Genomic DNA, 15,430 nt, shown 5'->3' on the forward strand with positions numbered 1-15,430 from the left:
TGCCTAGCCGTTTGAAGGGAATCCATGTCGATGGGTTGAGAGAGAGAGAGAGAGAGAGAGAGTGTGTCTTCCGTAGACAGAATGGGCCCAACTTATTTCCAAATGCTCTTCTATGTGGCGATTTGTGAAACTGAAAGTCCAAATGCGGAACAAATATGATGACGTGTCTTTTATCCACCATTGGCTAAAATCGTGTAATATAACTGGAGTGAATGTGAAAACATACTCCGAGTTGGGATGTCACTATTTTGGGTATACAATTTTAATAGTTTCATTTTCTATCTTCATCACAAATTGATGCTAAAACGGAAAATATTGTGGTTCTCTTTATCCTGGAGCTTGCTTAACTTCTGAAGAATCCGCCTCATCTTGAGAGGAGCCCCCTTTATGAGGAGTAGCCATTGTGGAGTACTTGGGCACCCCAGTTTAGACACTCGATGGTGGCCAAGTATGGCCAGATGGTTAGGAGGAAAAATGCTGCCTCCTAACCATCTAGCCATTATGACACCATCTGGCCATACCTATAGTAATTGGATAAAATTATGAAGAAAATGCTAAATTTTTCCTCGTAGTAATTGGATGAAATTATGAAGAAAATGCTTATCTTTTCCTCTTCAATTCATGGTAAGAAAGATTCATGTCAGATCAATCGAAAGTGTTTTAAGAACCTCTTTCTTTAATTTCAAAAAATAAAAATAAAAAATAAAATCCACAATTTTTCTTTGTTTAGAATTTGAAATTGCAGTTTTTGTTTTACCGTTAAAAGCCTTCATGAACGAACTTTGGATCTCCTTTCTTGCTCCGTCCGTCTTCCACCTGGATGAGGCTTGCAGCTCCTTCACCATAGCCACAGCCATAGCCAGGCTGCTGCAAGCCTTCTCTACAGTTCAATTGTAACAAAAGATCCAGTAATTTTCTGCTGCTTTCTGCTCTGTATCGCCGCTCCGGCATCAGTTTTCCACACAATCAATCGGTTGGCTTCTCAACAGCGAAACTGCAAGAAATCAGTCCATCGAATCATCCCTGTGTCTATCAGTTCTGCAGTTTCATGATCTCCTGCAAATTTGAGAAGAAGTAAGTACTACCTCTTTTTTGTTGTCTGCTGCTTCAATTTTAGGGCTTCTGTTGAACTGATCATGCCGCAGGGGCTTTTCTCTGCTGCCTTCTTCTTATCATCTAGGGTTTTCTGTTTATCGTAGCGTGCGTCAGATGCATTTTATCTATTTCCTGGTACCTCGTTTCTAGGGTTATTCTTTTAATTGAGGATGCCGGCAGACGCCTTTTTTCTGTTACCTTTTGCTTCTTTGAGGTTTCTGTTGTACTGATTATGCCTCATGCCTTAGATGCGATTTCCCTGTTTCCTACTGCCAATTGTCTAGGGTTTTTGTGCCACATGTCTAGGGTTTCTGTTCCTTGCGTTCTACTGCTACAATTCTATATGGTTTTGTTCAACTTAGCATGCCACGGATGCACTTTCTCTCTCGCCTGCTGGTACATTCCTAGGGTTTGTGTTGGAATGTACAGTGTTGCCTGATGCTACTGTTCGAGGTTTCTAGCGAACTGACCATGCCGCAGAATTTTCTTTGTTTCCTGCTACTTCATTTCTGTAAAATGGACACGTGAATTGTGTAGCTTCCAGTCCCTTGCCTTTGTTCTTTTCTGCTTTATTTGTAGGGTTTCTGTTAAACATAGCATGCCACACATGCATTTTTCTGAAGAAAATACACAGTAAAGCTGCTTGTTTTAACTGTTGTCAAAAAATCTTTTGGATGAAACAGGACATATGTTAGCTACAGTACCACCAAGGGAGGGGTTTAGATCGACAAAGCGACGGCCCTTTCCATTGAGCATCGTTCCTCCATCCTGTAAGACAGGGTTTTACAATGGATATCAGGTGATTTGTTCTGTCTGTGCTGTGGTTTTCCACATCTTCTTTCATCTTTCCTTGAAAGAATATTGAATGATTTTTGTTTTTTGGCCATCTCAGGGTGACAGATTTATCCCTAATCGTAGTGCGATGGATTTGGACATTGCTCGCTTCAACCTCCTTCATGAGACAAAGGAAAACACTTCATCAGTGATAAATATCACTTCTCCCATCAAGGTCCCATGGCTTACCTTTAGGATTCATGGCTTTCCTTGTATGTTTGTTTTTCTCTTTGGTTTTTCTATTAGGTTAGTTTTTGTTTTGTTTTTTTTCTGACTGGCCTTAGGCCCAAGGTGGTTACCATTTTCCACTGCCCATAGGCTTTTATCTGCCCGGGCGATTTAGTCGAGGAAGCACCTTGTGAGGTTTTGAACACAAGACCTCCTGGTCTTAGACAAACACCTTCACCACGTGAGCTATCACCTCATTGGCGGTTTTTCCATTAGGTTTTATGGCCTTGCTGTTGCTTTCTTCAAAGAAACTTTAAATTGTTACTTCCCTTTCTATTTTTCTTTGCTTAAAGAAGCACCAGATTGTGGCTTTCCTTTGAGGAATTATGTCTTGCCTTTAGGTTTTATGTCTTTCCTTTTTTCTTTGATTAAGAATGTGTATTTCCACTGTCTTCAAAGTTCAGTGTTGTTGGGTAAATTTGTATCATTACAAATTTGGCTTAATTCTGCAGGAGGAATATAGAAAGAAACTTGCAGAGAATCTTTTGCATGATGGAAATGTGTCTGGAGAAAAAAAAATTCTGGCTTTCAAGAAAAAAAAGAGCCCTGCTCTGGGGACAGATGAGGATTTCACTCTACAGTTCTATTCAGAATCTATAGTCAAATCCTCAATACAGAAGCTGTACCGGCATATTCCTCAGGTAATACTGGTTCCTTCCTCCAGCATTCGAGCTTGAGAATGGTTTCTCTACTTGTGGTTGTGTATGTAGTCACCAGAACGGATTCTTGATGCACCAGAACAGATTCTTTACTTATGGTTTCTCTACTTGGTTTGTGTATGTAGTCACCAGAACGGATTCTTGATGCACCAGAACTGGTGGATGACTACTACTTGAATCTGCTAGATTGGAGTTCCAAAAATGTTTTGGCGGTGGCTTTAGGGACATCTGTGTATCTTTGGGATGCAGAATCAGGTGCAATCAACCAGTTAATGCAGACAGTGGATGATGATGATTATGTTACTAGCATTGCCTGGGCTGCAGATGGAAAGCACATTGCAGTGGGGGTCAACTCAACTGAAGTTCAGATATGGGATGCTTGTAAAGGAAACCAGGTGTTGAATCTGAATCTGTAATGCATATTAGTTAAGACATGGTCATGTAGTGCATCTCTGTAAATTTCAGTTCGCCATTTTGGATCAGAAGACTTATATTGTAGTCATGTTTACAGGTGCGACGGATGGCAGGTCACTCAGCTCGAGTTGGGAGCCTTGCATGGAATGGACCTACCTTGTCATCTGGAGGTCGAGACAGCAGGATCATCAATCATGATGGTATCCTTTTAAACTCTATGGATGGACATTATACTTGTCTGTATCAGTGGTTGGAGTGATGGCAAGAAGGCTACTAAGCTTGGGAGTGCATTGAATTGTTGAGCTTTGATTCACCTACTTGTACTCTGATCGTAGGCCGAGTTTAAAAACCATTTGTTGGTTACTGCAAAGATCATGTGTCACTGTGTTTTTATTCCAGATCTTTCCTAGGTGCAAGGTCATTCAGGCACTTCTCAACTAACTATCAGCTATCCAAGTTTATTTTTGTCTCTGCAAGGTCACATACATACATGCAGATATACAACCAGATGCATGCATGCGTGTACACATACATCCTAGAATCCTCCTCTAACCAAATAGTGAGGAGACCACGTCAGCTCATGGTTCCTCTGTGAATGCCATGTATCAGTTATCCAAATTTAATTTTGTTCTCTGCAAGGTCACATACCGACATGCAGATATACATGCTTTGAATGTACAAGCAGATGCATGCATGTGTGTACATACACACATACATCCTCAAATACTCCTTTAACCAAATAGTGAGGAGACAACACGTCACCACATGATTTTCCCTGTTGAATGACATGTGCAGAAAGAAGTGGAGAGTAAATGATAATACTGCTTGCAAACTTTGATTACAAACTAATGGCTGTCTGCCCACCTGCGTGCACCCATGCTGGCTTTTTTTCGCACACAAAGACGTTCAATGTCAGTGCTGCTGTTGGGTCTTGCAAGGCTGAGAGGTCCCTTGGACTGAATCACCCTTTATATGGCATGCGGCTGTAGATGTGCTGGCCAACCCCCTGTAGGGCATCCTGCTCTATAGGGCTGGCCAACTATGCACAAGGGTTGGTCATGGGTTAATAAACCCCCTTGAGGAGTGTGTAGGTTGGGTGCCCCATACTTGGTCCTTGCCTCTTGGCCTTGGGCACCCATACTCCTCCGTGGCCCCCTTATTTTGGGTGACCATAGTGCCACAAACCATATGTGCAACCTTAGTCTTGTAAGAAAACACAATAGCAGCAGGAGGATCTTCACAATACAAAGCATTGAATTGCAAAAAGAAGTGGACAGTAAATGATATTACTGCTTGCAAACTTTGATTACAACTTTGATAATTGATTGCAAACTGATGGTTGTCGGCCCACCCTTGTGCTTCGGGTAAGGAGTTTTGATAGTGGACGGAGGATGTTTTGCTTACAGGAACACTTGAACACAATGAACTCGATGATGAACAAAGGTTGCCAAACTAACCCGTATATGGTACCAAGGGTTGGCATGGACGTAGGTCGACCATGTTGGTCAACCCACGACTTGGTCTAAAAGGACCAACTGACCATATCATCCGACTGGGACCATATTAGACTACAACGGCCATCTCAGACCATCAGGACCCTCAAATGGACATTGCAACCTGAGAACAATGTGTCCTCGTCGATTTGCTATCCAACGCTCACAAATGCAATCACATAACTCGCACACGCATGCATCCTACTTGGCAGAGTCCACATAATGTGGTAGATGGGCCTTATCCATCACCCGTAGTGATAACACGAGGGTGGAGCATTGAACAAATGCTTTTCCAACACCCCTCCTCAATGTCCACCCGTAGGTTAACTATCTCTTCGGTCCAATGTCGAGTCGATGAAGTGGTGCTCCGGCATATCTCTCCCAAGAGCCTTTATGAAAAATTCTGCACAATTCTCTATCGTTGGGTAGTAGACAATCTCCACCTCTCCATCCATGATAAGCTCACGCACATTATGATATGTATCTCAATGTACTTTGTGTGAGCATGAAACATCAGGTTCTTCTCAATCGTCATGCAACTCTGATTGCCGCACAACGTTCCTTTCTGAGCAACACCCATGTCTCCTGAAATCCTTCTTAACCAAATTTCTTTCTCAAATTAAATAAGCATAATGTCATCAGCATAAAGTAGTATGGAAACAAGGATGCCTGGTAGTGATATGTCTCCTCCCCCTCTATCAACGAAGGCCGAAATTTATCATTGTAGAGGCCAAAGAGAGTGGGAGCCAGTGGGGGCATCCTTGCTTCACTCCAATGGTACTGGAGATCTCCTATGATAATCCTCCTAGGCAACTCACCCACCCTATTACCGACTCACATAATGCAATGATCCCCTAGATCATGTTTTATGGTACCCCCAAATCCTGGAGTCTCTGCGGTAGTCTAGCTCAAGGCACCGTATCAAAGGCTTTGCGGAAATCCACAAAGCAGCATTAAACTTGTTGATGTCATGCTCTAGCCTCTATGATGGCTCGGACGGTGAAGATGTGATCCAAAGTCGAGAATGACCTACGAAAGCCGCCTACTCGGATGCTTTGTGCATGTGTCTCTTTGCTAGTGTGCTAAGCTCCATCTCAAGTACTAACCCATAAAGTTTGGCCAGTGTGTGGCCATTCATAATGGTCTTGTAATTGTTGGGGTCCTTGGGATCTTTGGCCTTATGGATAGGTGTGATGATATGGGCTGTCCAGGTGGGTGGGAAGCCTTCCGAAAGAGCCTGGTTGAACATATGGGCTAGGAGAGTTTCCCTCGCATGGAAGGTGTGCTTTGCCAAGAGGCCCTCGTGGTCCTGTGATCGAATGTTTTTGAGTCTTCGGATGGCTCATGCCACCATGGAAGGTGTGAAAAATGTGGATGTGATGGTGGTACTTCATACAGGGATTGTGCATATGTGCCATATGGATGTGATGGTGGTACTTCATACAGGGATCGTGTATATGTGTGCCATATGGATGGAGATGTGATGGGTGTGGGTCGGTGTTTCTCCCAAATTTTCTTCTAGCCCTTGTTTTAGTTCACACCTTTGAGAGATAGGTATAAGTCCTTGTATTGGCCCTTAACATGTGCTTGTTTCTTACGTCTGGTTGAGTATTGGTTAATCCTTTGAGCATCTCGCTCGTTATGGGGCATGGTGCCTGTAGGGGGTATGGCGATGGATCGGCTAGTGAATGGAAATGCAGCTATTGCGGAGGTGTGTAAGATTGTGGTGAAGTGAGAGGTGAGGTCAGCTAGTGGGAGATTTGGGTCTACATATGTTAGATGTTGGTAGAGATGAAAGCTGAGCCTAAAGGAGAGATAGGCTTGTTCGGCTCCAAGGAGGCAGGTGGGAATGGTGAAGGCATGTATGGATGTGACAAAAGCTGGAGAGAGAGAGAGAGAGAGAGAGAGAGAGAGAGAGAGAGAGAATTTGATTTACTACTGTTTTTTCAGTGCGTGCACGGGACCATATCATCTCCATTCTAAGGGGTCACAATCAGGAAGTGTGTGGTTTGAGCTGGTCTCTATCTGGTCAGCAACTCGCAAGTGGTGGAAATGATAATCTTCTTCATATTTGGGATGTGGCATCAACAGATCATCTTTATAGATTGTGTGATCATCAAGCAGCAGTCAAAGCTCTTGCATGGTGCCCCTTTCAGACAAACCTACTTGCTTCTGGTGGTGGGACTGCAGATCGATGTATCAAACTATGGAATACGCAAAAAGGAACCTGTTTAAATAGCCTTGATACACAATCTCAGGTGACATTCCATTCTTGCAAGGACAAAATGAGGTTGTTTACTTTGTTTGATTTTCTGTGTTGGCTCTAAACACTTTCTATGCATTAAATAAACTTTCAGGTTTGTGCTCTAGTGTGGAGCCAACATCATAAGGAGATTCTAAGCAGCCATGGCTACAGTAAAAATCAGCTTTGCCTCTGGAGATATCCTTCCATGGTCAAAATTGCAGAACTCACGGGTCATACTGCTCGTGTTCTGCACCTTGCTCAGGTGTGCATCTTACTACACAATCATTTCACACAGTACAAGCATTAAGAGAGACTGCGTTGCTCGTGGGTTCTAAACACCAGATGTGGTGTGAGCATTTGGCCTCAAGGGAAGTGTTTTGAGAATCAGTGCAGCTAGTCTTGTGCCTCAATATAAGAAGGTTATTCATTTTACACAGTTATTTATGTTTTCGTATTCCAGAGTCCAGAGGGAGCTACAGTTGTGTCAGCTGCGGCAGACGAGACTCTCCGCTTTTGGAAAGTGTTTGTGGGTCCTGACAAAAGTAGCTCCAAAGCCAGCTTGCAGGCAAGGGAGAGTGGTTCTTTATCACTAAGAACAGTGCACATAAGATGACGATTAAGATTACAAGCTCTGGAGACGGAGAATTTCACAGTATGTGACCTGGCTCCATCGAAGAAAGACTTAAGGTAAGGCGAGAAACTAAATCATCTAATTATGTGAAGTTAAGAAGCTGCTCTCGTTTTGAAGCTGTCCAAGTAAGGTTTGTCTTCATCAAAGGTAAATTCCTAACAGCGTTTACTTGCTGTTTGCAAAACTGATCTACAGACACTCTATCTGCACAGCATTTTCCTTTGGGTGTTCCTCAGTCTCAGAAAGATTTGCATAGAAAGGAAAGCCTCTGAATGATAGGTTTTGGACGTAGGGCCGAATTAGCTGCCTCCTTCCAAAGAGTAGACAGAATCAATCTGTAAAATACCATACCAAGATGGGATGACCAGAAGAAAAATTGAATCTCCACGTGGGCGGACAGCTCTTGACAATACACATCAACATAGGTGGATAGTTCTTTCAAATAGAAATTATATGACGATTGAAACATTGTATACCATAAGTTCCATGCTGCAACAGCAGCCATGCTGGATAACAACTGCTCAGAAATGTTTTCAAGCCCACATGTGAACATAATTACGTCACACTTTATAATTACAACCTGCTATAATATTCAGACTCAGCTTCTCCGTGTGACCATTAAGTATGGCATTTATACTACAATCATGCATAAACCTCCCCTCGCTATACTTCAAAGTATGGTGGTCACTGGTTGCTGAGAAGGTGTTCTGTTTGTCAAGATTAGCTTGTATGTATTGAGGCAATGATGTACATACAGTGAGTGCTTGCATGCATTGAGGCACATACAAAAATTACTTTTGATAGTGCTGGAGAAATCGTATGGTAATGCCTCATGAGATGATAAGCTACTTGATTGTGTTAGTGCTTGCGCATAACATAAAAGCGTATGGATAACATTTTGATAACCTAAGGAAAGGGAGTGTGGGCCTCCTGAAGATTCAGTGAACGTCAAATGACTGAAGATCAAGGGAAGTACCAATATTTTGATAATTTACCACCACTTTGGGACCCTTCCCATTGGGAACTTTGTGATTGCCTTCCTCCAAGGGACCATCATATAGAGATTTCCATCTTCTCACCCCTGGTTGCAATTGCTCAGACAGTTGTTGCCCCAGCCTTTCAATGCTTAGAGGGAAGATCCTCTACCACCTGGGATGGTGGTGGAGGATATCCATCATGTTGCTGGTGTCTTAATTTATTGACTTCCATCTGCAGCTGGATCTTGTCACCTTTACTTGGGGCCATTGCTTGAGGGGATGCGGAGATTCACAAGTGTAGATGAAGGGTACTAGGTAACTTGGAAAAGGTACCTACCTAATAATACTGTGATACCTATGATGTGGCTCAGATGCACACTTGAGCATTATTGATGTTTAAACACATGAGTTGAGCTTGAGATGATATCCAGGATGATACAATGCAATGTAATGAACCTCGAGAATATCAACAAGGATGATAGCAATTACAATCACCAAGGATTGGAGGCACAATTGACAAGATGTAGGAAGAGCCCTTAGCTGCTGATTTGTAGGCTCACCTTAATGCTTATGCTTTAGAGCCTTAGACAAATGCTTGATTAATGTGTAAAGCCTAATGTGTATAATGCCTATTCGCAGTGAAGGTTGGCCACGCTAAACAAGGCCTTCATTGTTATGCAAAATGAGATCCAAGTTATTGATGATGATGTTGGTGAGGTTCATAATTAAGACTTTCAAGGTGTACAATTACTTACTACCTTTTTGAGGTGGTCCTTGGTCATGGTCCTTGGTCATACTCAACTTAGCTCAATATAATGAGCTATATCATTATTTGCAATGTATTTCCAATTAACAAAATACACTTTTGAGTCATTCACTAGTCATACTAAGGTTCAATGATAATGAACAACATGGCTTCTCTTAGTCATACATACTAAGGACATAATAGGTCAGCGATTTGGTCTTTTTTATGGATAATGTTTTTTTGTAGATCATTTATATCTTTTAAAAAAATGTGAGTTATATATCATTTTTTGTGGATCATTTATATCTTTTTTTAAAAATAAAAAATGAGAGTTATATCTTTACATGAGACCATTATCAATTCATGTTTATCTTGTGTGTTGGTTCTTCGTGGTTCATTTATTTAGTTTTACTTTGGGTAATAATAACAAGTCGATCATCATTTTGAAGCTTGTTTTCCCATTGAATTTACTCTTTCCTAACTTATTCTTTTGGATGGTGGTAGGTGAGTGGTGATGGTTGGAGTAAAAGATGTACATTTTTTGTGAGGGTCATATACATTACTTTAAAAGATATTTAATTCTTCATTATGCTATATATACAAGCTTTTTTTAAGTAGTAAAGAACCATACATTTTTTAAGGAGGAACATTTACATTACTTCAAAGGATAATGGATTCTTCAGTGGCTATATGCAAGCTTTATAAATTGTTTCTTCTAGTGTTATCTATAAATATAAGATCAAATCATTTAAGGTCTTGTTACCCTCCCCCCCACATCCACACTCACACACACACACACACACACACACACATGCATGCATGCATGCATGCACAAGGATGGATTGTCAGGTGTTGAAGCACTTATGTTTTTGAAAGTCTTAAATATTAAATTCCCATATAGGCAACTCTTTGAAAGTTCATGATGCTTGTGAATTTGATTGTAATAAAAATTCATTAAAATTGATTCAAACAAGAAAATAAAAATATTACTAGAACCCTAAATATGTTAAACTAGGTCAATATTTTCTGTTATTGATGCCAATAATTATTACTTTTTGTTTTTTAATAAGGCATTTGATACTGTGTCTTGGGTACATCTTTTTAGACACCTTCAAGAGCCATCCATGAAAATGATATAGGAGTGATAGCTTTACATGAGTTAGAGTAAGAGAGCTGGCCCTTCTGGTGGAAATGATGTAAGAGTAATAGCTCTATATAAGTTAGAGTTAGAGCACCATGATGCATGTCTACACATTTTACTAGCATGACTAGGGTGAAAATTACGATGCTCTCTCTCTCTCTCTCTCTCTCTCTCTCTCTCTCTCTCTCACACACACACACACACACACACACACACACACACACACACAGATGAGATCTTTGACTTCATGTAGAGACTTGGTAGTCCCCAGTAGAGTTAGCACATTGATCTCAATCTTGCAGTATGTAGATGACATAGTTCTAAGATTAGATTTAACAAAGGGGCTATAGAGACACCTACCAACACCAAAGGGTTTTTATGAGTAGCAAGAGGGCTCACAATGATGACCAAGGTCATTTCTTTTAAAATATCACACTAGGTGACATCTAGGTAGAATTTGACCTATGCAAGGGACCATCATATAGAGATTTCCACCTTTTATGTATACATGGAAGGGGAAACACCACTCTAGTTGCCTAGAGATTTCCACCTTCTATGTATACATGGGATTTTCTTTCACTGGCATGACACCATGTGTTTGGCAATGTAGGTTTGACTGACGACAAGGGGAAACACCACTTTAGTTGCCTAGAAAGGCAATGCTTTCGGTATACTTTAAAGAGCATGGCATTAAGAGTGGATTTTTGACACACTAGTGAGAAAGAAATAATACACAGGCCCCTTTTTGGAAGGTAGACCTTGGAGAGAATGAATAGAAGAGGATACACTAGTGATACGAACAATAATACATGGGATCCCCTTTGGAAGGTAGACCATCAAAGAATGGAGAGATTGCAAGTGATGATTTTTTGGGAGTATGCCATCAATGCACATAAAGCAGCATTACCATGCACACAATGTCAAATAGGGAAAGCTGAAGACTTAGTGTACATAGCTGTTGCTTAAGACTAGTAAATAGAGACTAGATGATTTTTAAGTTTGGCCCACCTAGTATGAGAACTAGTCATTTGTATAGGGAAAGTCTGAGGACTTAGTATACATAGTTGCTTAAGACTAGTAATAGAGGTCAGACCATTTTTAAGTTTGGTTAGCATAGTGTGAAAACTAGTCATTTGTATATAAGTCAGTTTTTACATCGTTACTTAAGACTAGAAGACCAAACTATTTTAAGTTTGGCTGGCCTATTATATGGAATCATAACCTGCAATCGTTAGAGACCAGTCATAATTTCCATACTTATATATTCCCACTTCATCGGTGGAATGTCAAGGGGATGTAGATTCCCATGCATTTTCACCCTTTCAACTTTAATCTTCTAACATGTAAGGAATTATTGTACATGATAAAGTACACTCTTCAATCCAAGCTAAAAGTAACTCCTTGATGAACATCTTTACATAACCAGGATATTTAGTAATAAGGCTATCGTGAGTTTCAACCATGATTCCTTTTTTGAAATCACTCCTTTGAGGGACCTACACATATGATTGTTAAAATATAAACAATTATCTGTAACCTTGTATCCTTGAACCTTCCTTAACTCCTGAGGAGTCTTACTCTCATGCATTAACAAAGATATCATTGGGACAAGGAACTCATCTGTCTCGATTTCCTCTTTCATCTCAAAAAAAAAAGATTGGTGATCATAGTTATTGTTAATAAAGAAACTTTTCGACTAAGGGCGTTAGGTATGGTACCGGATGCCAGATCACTGAGTAGAGTATGTTTAGGACAAGGGGCCAGCCCATAGGGCTACCCCGGAGCTTAGTATGGGCATGGGAATGGTGTGAAACCATCCCCATGTGGGCTAGTAAGGCCTAGGTTGGGACCCACCAGCCATGGAAGGGCTGTGGGTCAGCCCTAAGGCAAGAATAAGGCCATTTTTAGGAGGTTACAGCCTTCATAGGGCTGTAGGGCAAGCATGGGGCAGCCCATACGGGCTGTCCAGTCCATGGATTGTGAGCAAAGGCTATGCCCAGCCTTCTAGAAGCAAGCGCCAGCCTCCCTAGCTTGCTAGGGAATTTACGCAGCATTTTATGTTGATTTTGCTTAGTCGTGGGAATATGCTGCTGGCCGCCTGCTCTTATGCTAGCCGACTCCCCCTGAAGGGTAGTATAAATAGTAGAGGTCCACAATCCCATCATTCATCTCATTTTTCACCAAGTGCTCAAGCAAACCAAGGGGCCAAGACAGCCAAGGGCTTGCTAACGCAAAGGGGTGAAGGATTCAAGTCAAGGGCAGGATTTTTCAGCCAAGAAAGGTCAAGTTTTCTGTATTTGTTTTCAGATTTACATTATTCTAATAAAGCAAATACACCATCCGTGGTGGGGGCCCTACAGAGAGTAATTGGGACCCAATACTGTGTCCTCTCCATCTCCCCCTTCTCTCTCTATTTTTTGCACATCTCCTTTCAGTTTGTGCGTTAATTTCTGTCGTGAAAAGAGTGCTGATTTCTGAGTTTTGAAGAACCGATCCTTCTCCGAAGCTTCCGCATACTACAGTGGTATCAGAGCCTAATTCAAGGACAAAGATTCAGCAAAGAAAACCAAAAAAAATTTCTCGCTCGTGTGGTTGGTTTTTAGACGCCGGTGGACTACCCCTTTCGGAGTGACTCCTGTCCCTCGAAGGACGGTTGGTTTTTAGCCTCTGGAAGCCTCCGAAAGTCTCCCACACAGATAGTGGATGGTCAGATTGTGTTCCGAAAAGGAATTGCATTTTCCTGCTATGGCGAGCTTCGGCAACGAGAGAGAACCAGAACCATGGGACCAGAGTGCACCAGGCAGCCCAGCTAGGGCACCCGGCTTGAGTGTCACAGACATGTTCCAGCAGATGATGCGAGCACTCGCCCGTAGAACAGACAACCAAGTTGGATGAGCAGAAGGCACGGATCATGGCTTTGGAGGAGCGTTCCCGCTCTCTAGCGTCGCATTTTCCACCCATAGACAGATGGCCAGACAGAGATATACAAACAGTTGGCCTTTGATGTGCTGAAGTGTTATGTCCACGGTCAGCAAGGTAAGTGGGAATCGTTTTTGCCTTTTTGAATGACTCTTTTTCTTCAGCTATTGGCAAGACTCCATATGAGGCAGTGTTTGGAAGACCTTTCCAGTCGTTGTGTGAACTAGGACTTCATCTTCAGTACCGGAGGCGAACAGAGTGACGGAGTCTTACCAGGAGATCCTAGAGTCAGTAAAAGATAGATTGGCTAAAGCACAAGAGGCCTACACTCGATAGGCCAATAAAGACCGAAGGGATATGACATTTTCGGAAGGAGATTGGGTGTATCTTCGGTTTATGAAGCAAAGATTGAAGCAGGTGGGCAAGCGATGCCCAAAGTTGTCTTTCAGAAGCTTCGGACCATTTCCCATCTGGAAAAAGATTAATGAGGTGTCTATGTAGTTAAAGCTATCTCCAAGTTGGGACTATGCACGATGTATTTCATGTCAGTTGGTTAAAGCCATATGCAGGTCCACCCCCTTCAGAGGTCAAAGATGAAGTGGAACCAGACATTGTGGATGAAGCAGAAGTAATGGTTCCAGAAGAGATCCTTCTGCACTGTTTCAAGCATGGCTCAGGCCGAAGACTATGCCAGTTCCTCACGAAGTTTCAGGACCGAGGAACTTATGAAGCGGTATGGCTCGACAGAGAATTTTTCGAAGACTATCCGGCATTATTGACGGATTATCTGGAGGCTATGCAGCTTCCGTCAAGTTAAGCAGAAGGGGATGTCACATGCATCCCGCACTTGGATGCCACGTAGACATTTCTGTACAGAAGGTGCAGGACCTGGGATGGTGAACTGGTCCCATGTGAGCCAGTCCAGGACGAGTCAGCTAGGGATCCATCTCAGCCGTCCGAGGTCAGGTGTGCATTGTCCTGCACATGAGTCCAAGGTCAGATGTGCACTGTCCTGCACATGAAACAGTGCCAATCCGCGCTGTGAGTCTCCCTCTAGAATGATGTCAGTGGTTCTGTGTATCAGGTATGGTACCGGATGCCAGATCACTAAGTAGAGTATGTTTAGGACAAGGGGCCAACCCATAGGGCTGGCTACCTTGCCTTTGGGCTACCCCAGAGCTTATTATGGGCATGGGAATGGTGTGAAACCATCCCCATGTGGGCCAGTAAGGCCCAGGCTGGACCCACCAGCCATGGAAGGGCTGTGGGACAGCCCTAAGGCAAGAATAAGGCCATTTTCAGGAGGTTACAACCTTCATAGGGCTTAGGGCAAGTATGGGGCAGCCCATACAGGCTGCCCAGCCCATGGATTATGGGCAAAGGCTATGCCTAGCCTTCTAGAAGCAAGCGCCAGCCTCCCCAGCTTGCTAGGGAATTTACGCAGCATTTATTAGGATTTTTAGAGCATTTTATGCTGATTTTGCTCAGTCGTGGGAATATGCTGCTGGCCGCCTGCTCTTATGCTGGTGGCTGACTCCCCCTGAAGGGTAGTATAAATATTAGAGGTCCACAATCCCATCATTCGTCTCATTTTTCACCAAGTGCTCAAGCAAACCAAGGGGCCAAGACAGCCAAGGGCTTGCTAACGCAAAGGGGTGAAGGATTCAGGTCAAGGGCAAGACTTTCCAGCCAAAAAAGTTCAAGTTTTTTGTATTTGTTTTCAGATTTACATCATTCTAATAAAGCAAATACACCATCCGTGGTGGGGGCCTTGGCAAGATGTTTACTTTTGATGTGAACATGCCTCAAGTAAAGGCAACCATGTTTGTGCATAAAACATGTGTCATCAGATATTGACATATAGCATAAGCGCATTGGTCATATGAATATAGAGTGACTGAAGTCTATGTAGGCCCAAAATATTATTACAAGTTTACCAAAGTTTAAGGTTGATGGTATGCATAAAGTATGTGAAGCATGCCAACTTGGTAACAGGCCAAACATGCTTTCCCACATGAAAAGCATGTCAGTGCAAGGCCATTAGATACT

At 42.4% G+C, this 15,430-nt stretch overlaps 1 protein-coding gene across 2 annotated transcripts; it reads left to right on the plus strand.

The window, feature by feature from the left end:
• The first annotated feature begins 790 nt into the window (after nucleotides 1-790).
• On the plus strand, nucleotides 791-9,946 carry LOC147614712 (cell division cycle 20.2, cofactor of APC complex-like). Of its 2 annotated transcripts, none has more exons than XM_086780041.1 (10): nucleotides 791-1,074; nucleotides 1,779-1,894; nucleotides 1,988-2,104; nucleotides 2,610-2,798; nucleotides 2,942-3,211; nucleotides 3,328-3,430; nucleotides 6,674-6,981; nucleotides 7,081-7,230; nucleotides 7,429-7,655; nucleotides 9,826-9,946. In XM_086780041.1, the coding sequence occupies exons 2-9, from the start codon at nucleotides 1,784-1,786 to the stop codon at nucleotides 7,579-7,581; spliced, it is 1,401 nt and encodes a 466-aa protein (XP_086636167.1). In that variant the 5' UTR covers nucleotides 791-1,074; nucleotides 1,779-1,783; the 3' UTR covers nucleotides 7,582-7,655; nucleotides 9,826-9,946. The 2 variants fall into 2 exon arrangements, with proteins under 2 accessions (XP_086636167.1, XP_086636166.1); XM_086780040.1 differs by lacking the exon at nucleotides 9,826-9,946 and adding an exon at nucleotides 7,795-8,194.
• The last annotated feature ends 5,484 nt before the right edge of the window (nucleotides 9,947-15,430 follow it).

Source organism: Cibotium barometz, chromosome 41 (assembly GCF_041138505.1).
Source record: "Cibotium barometz isolate CiBa-2024 chromosome 41, ASM4113850v1, whole genome shotgun sequence".
Lineage (NCBI taxonomy): Eukaryota > Viridiplantae > Streptophyta > Polypodiopsida > Cyatheales > Cibotiaceae > Cibotium > Cibotium barometz.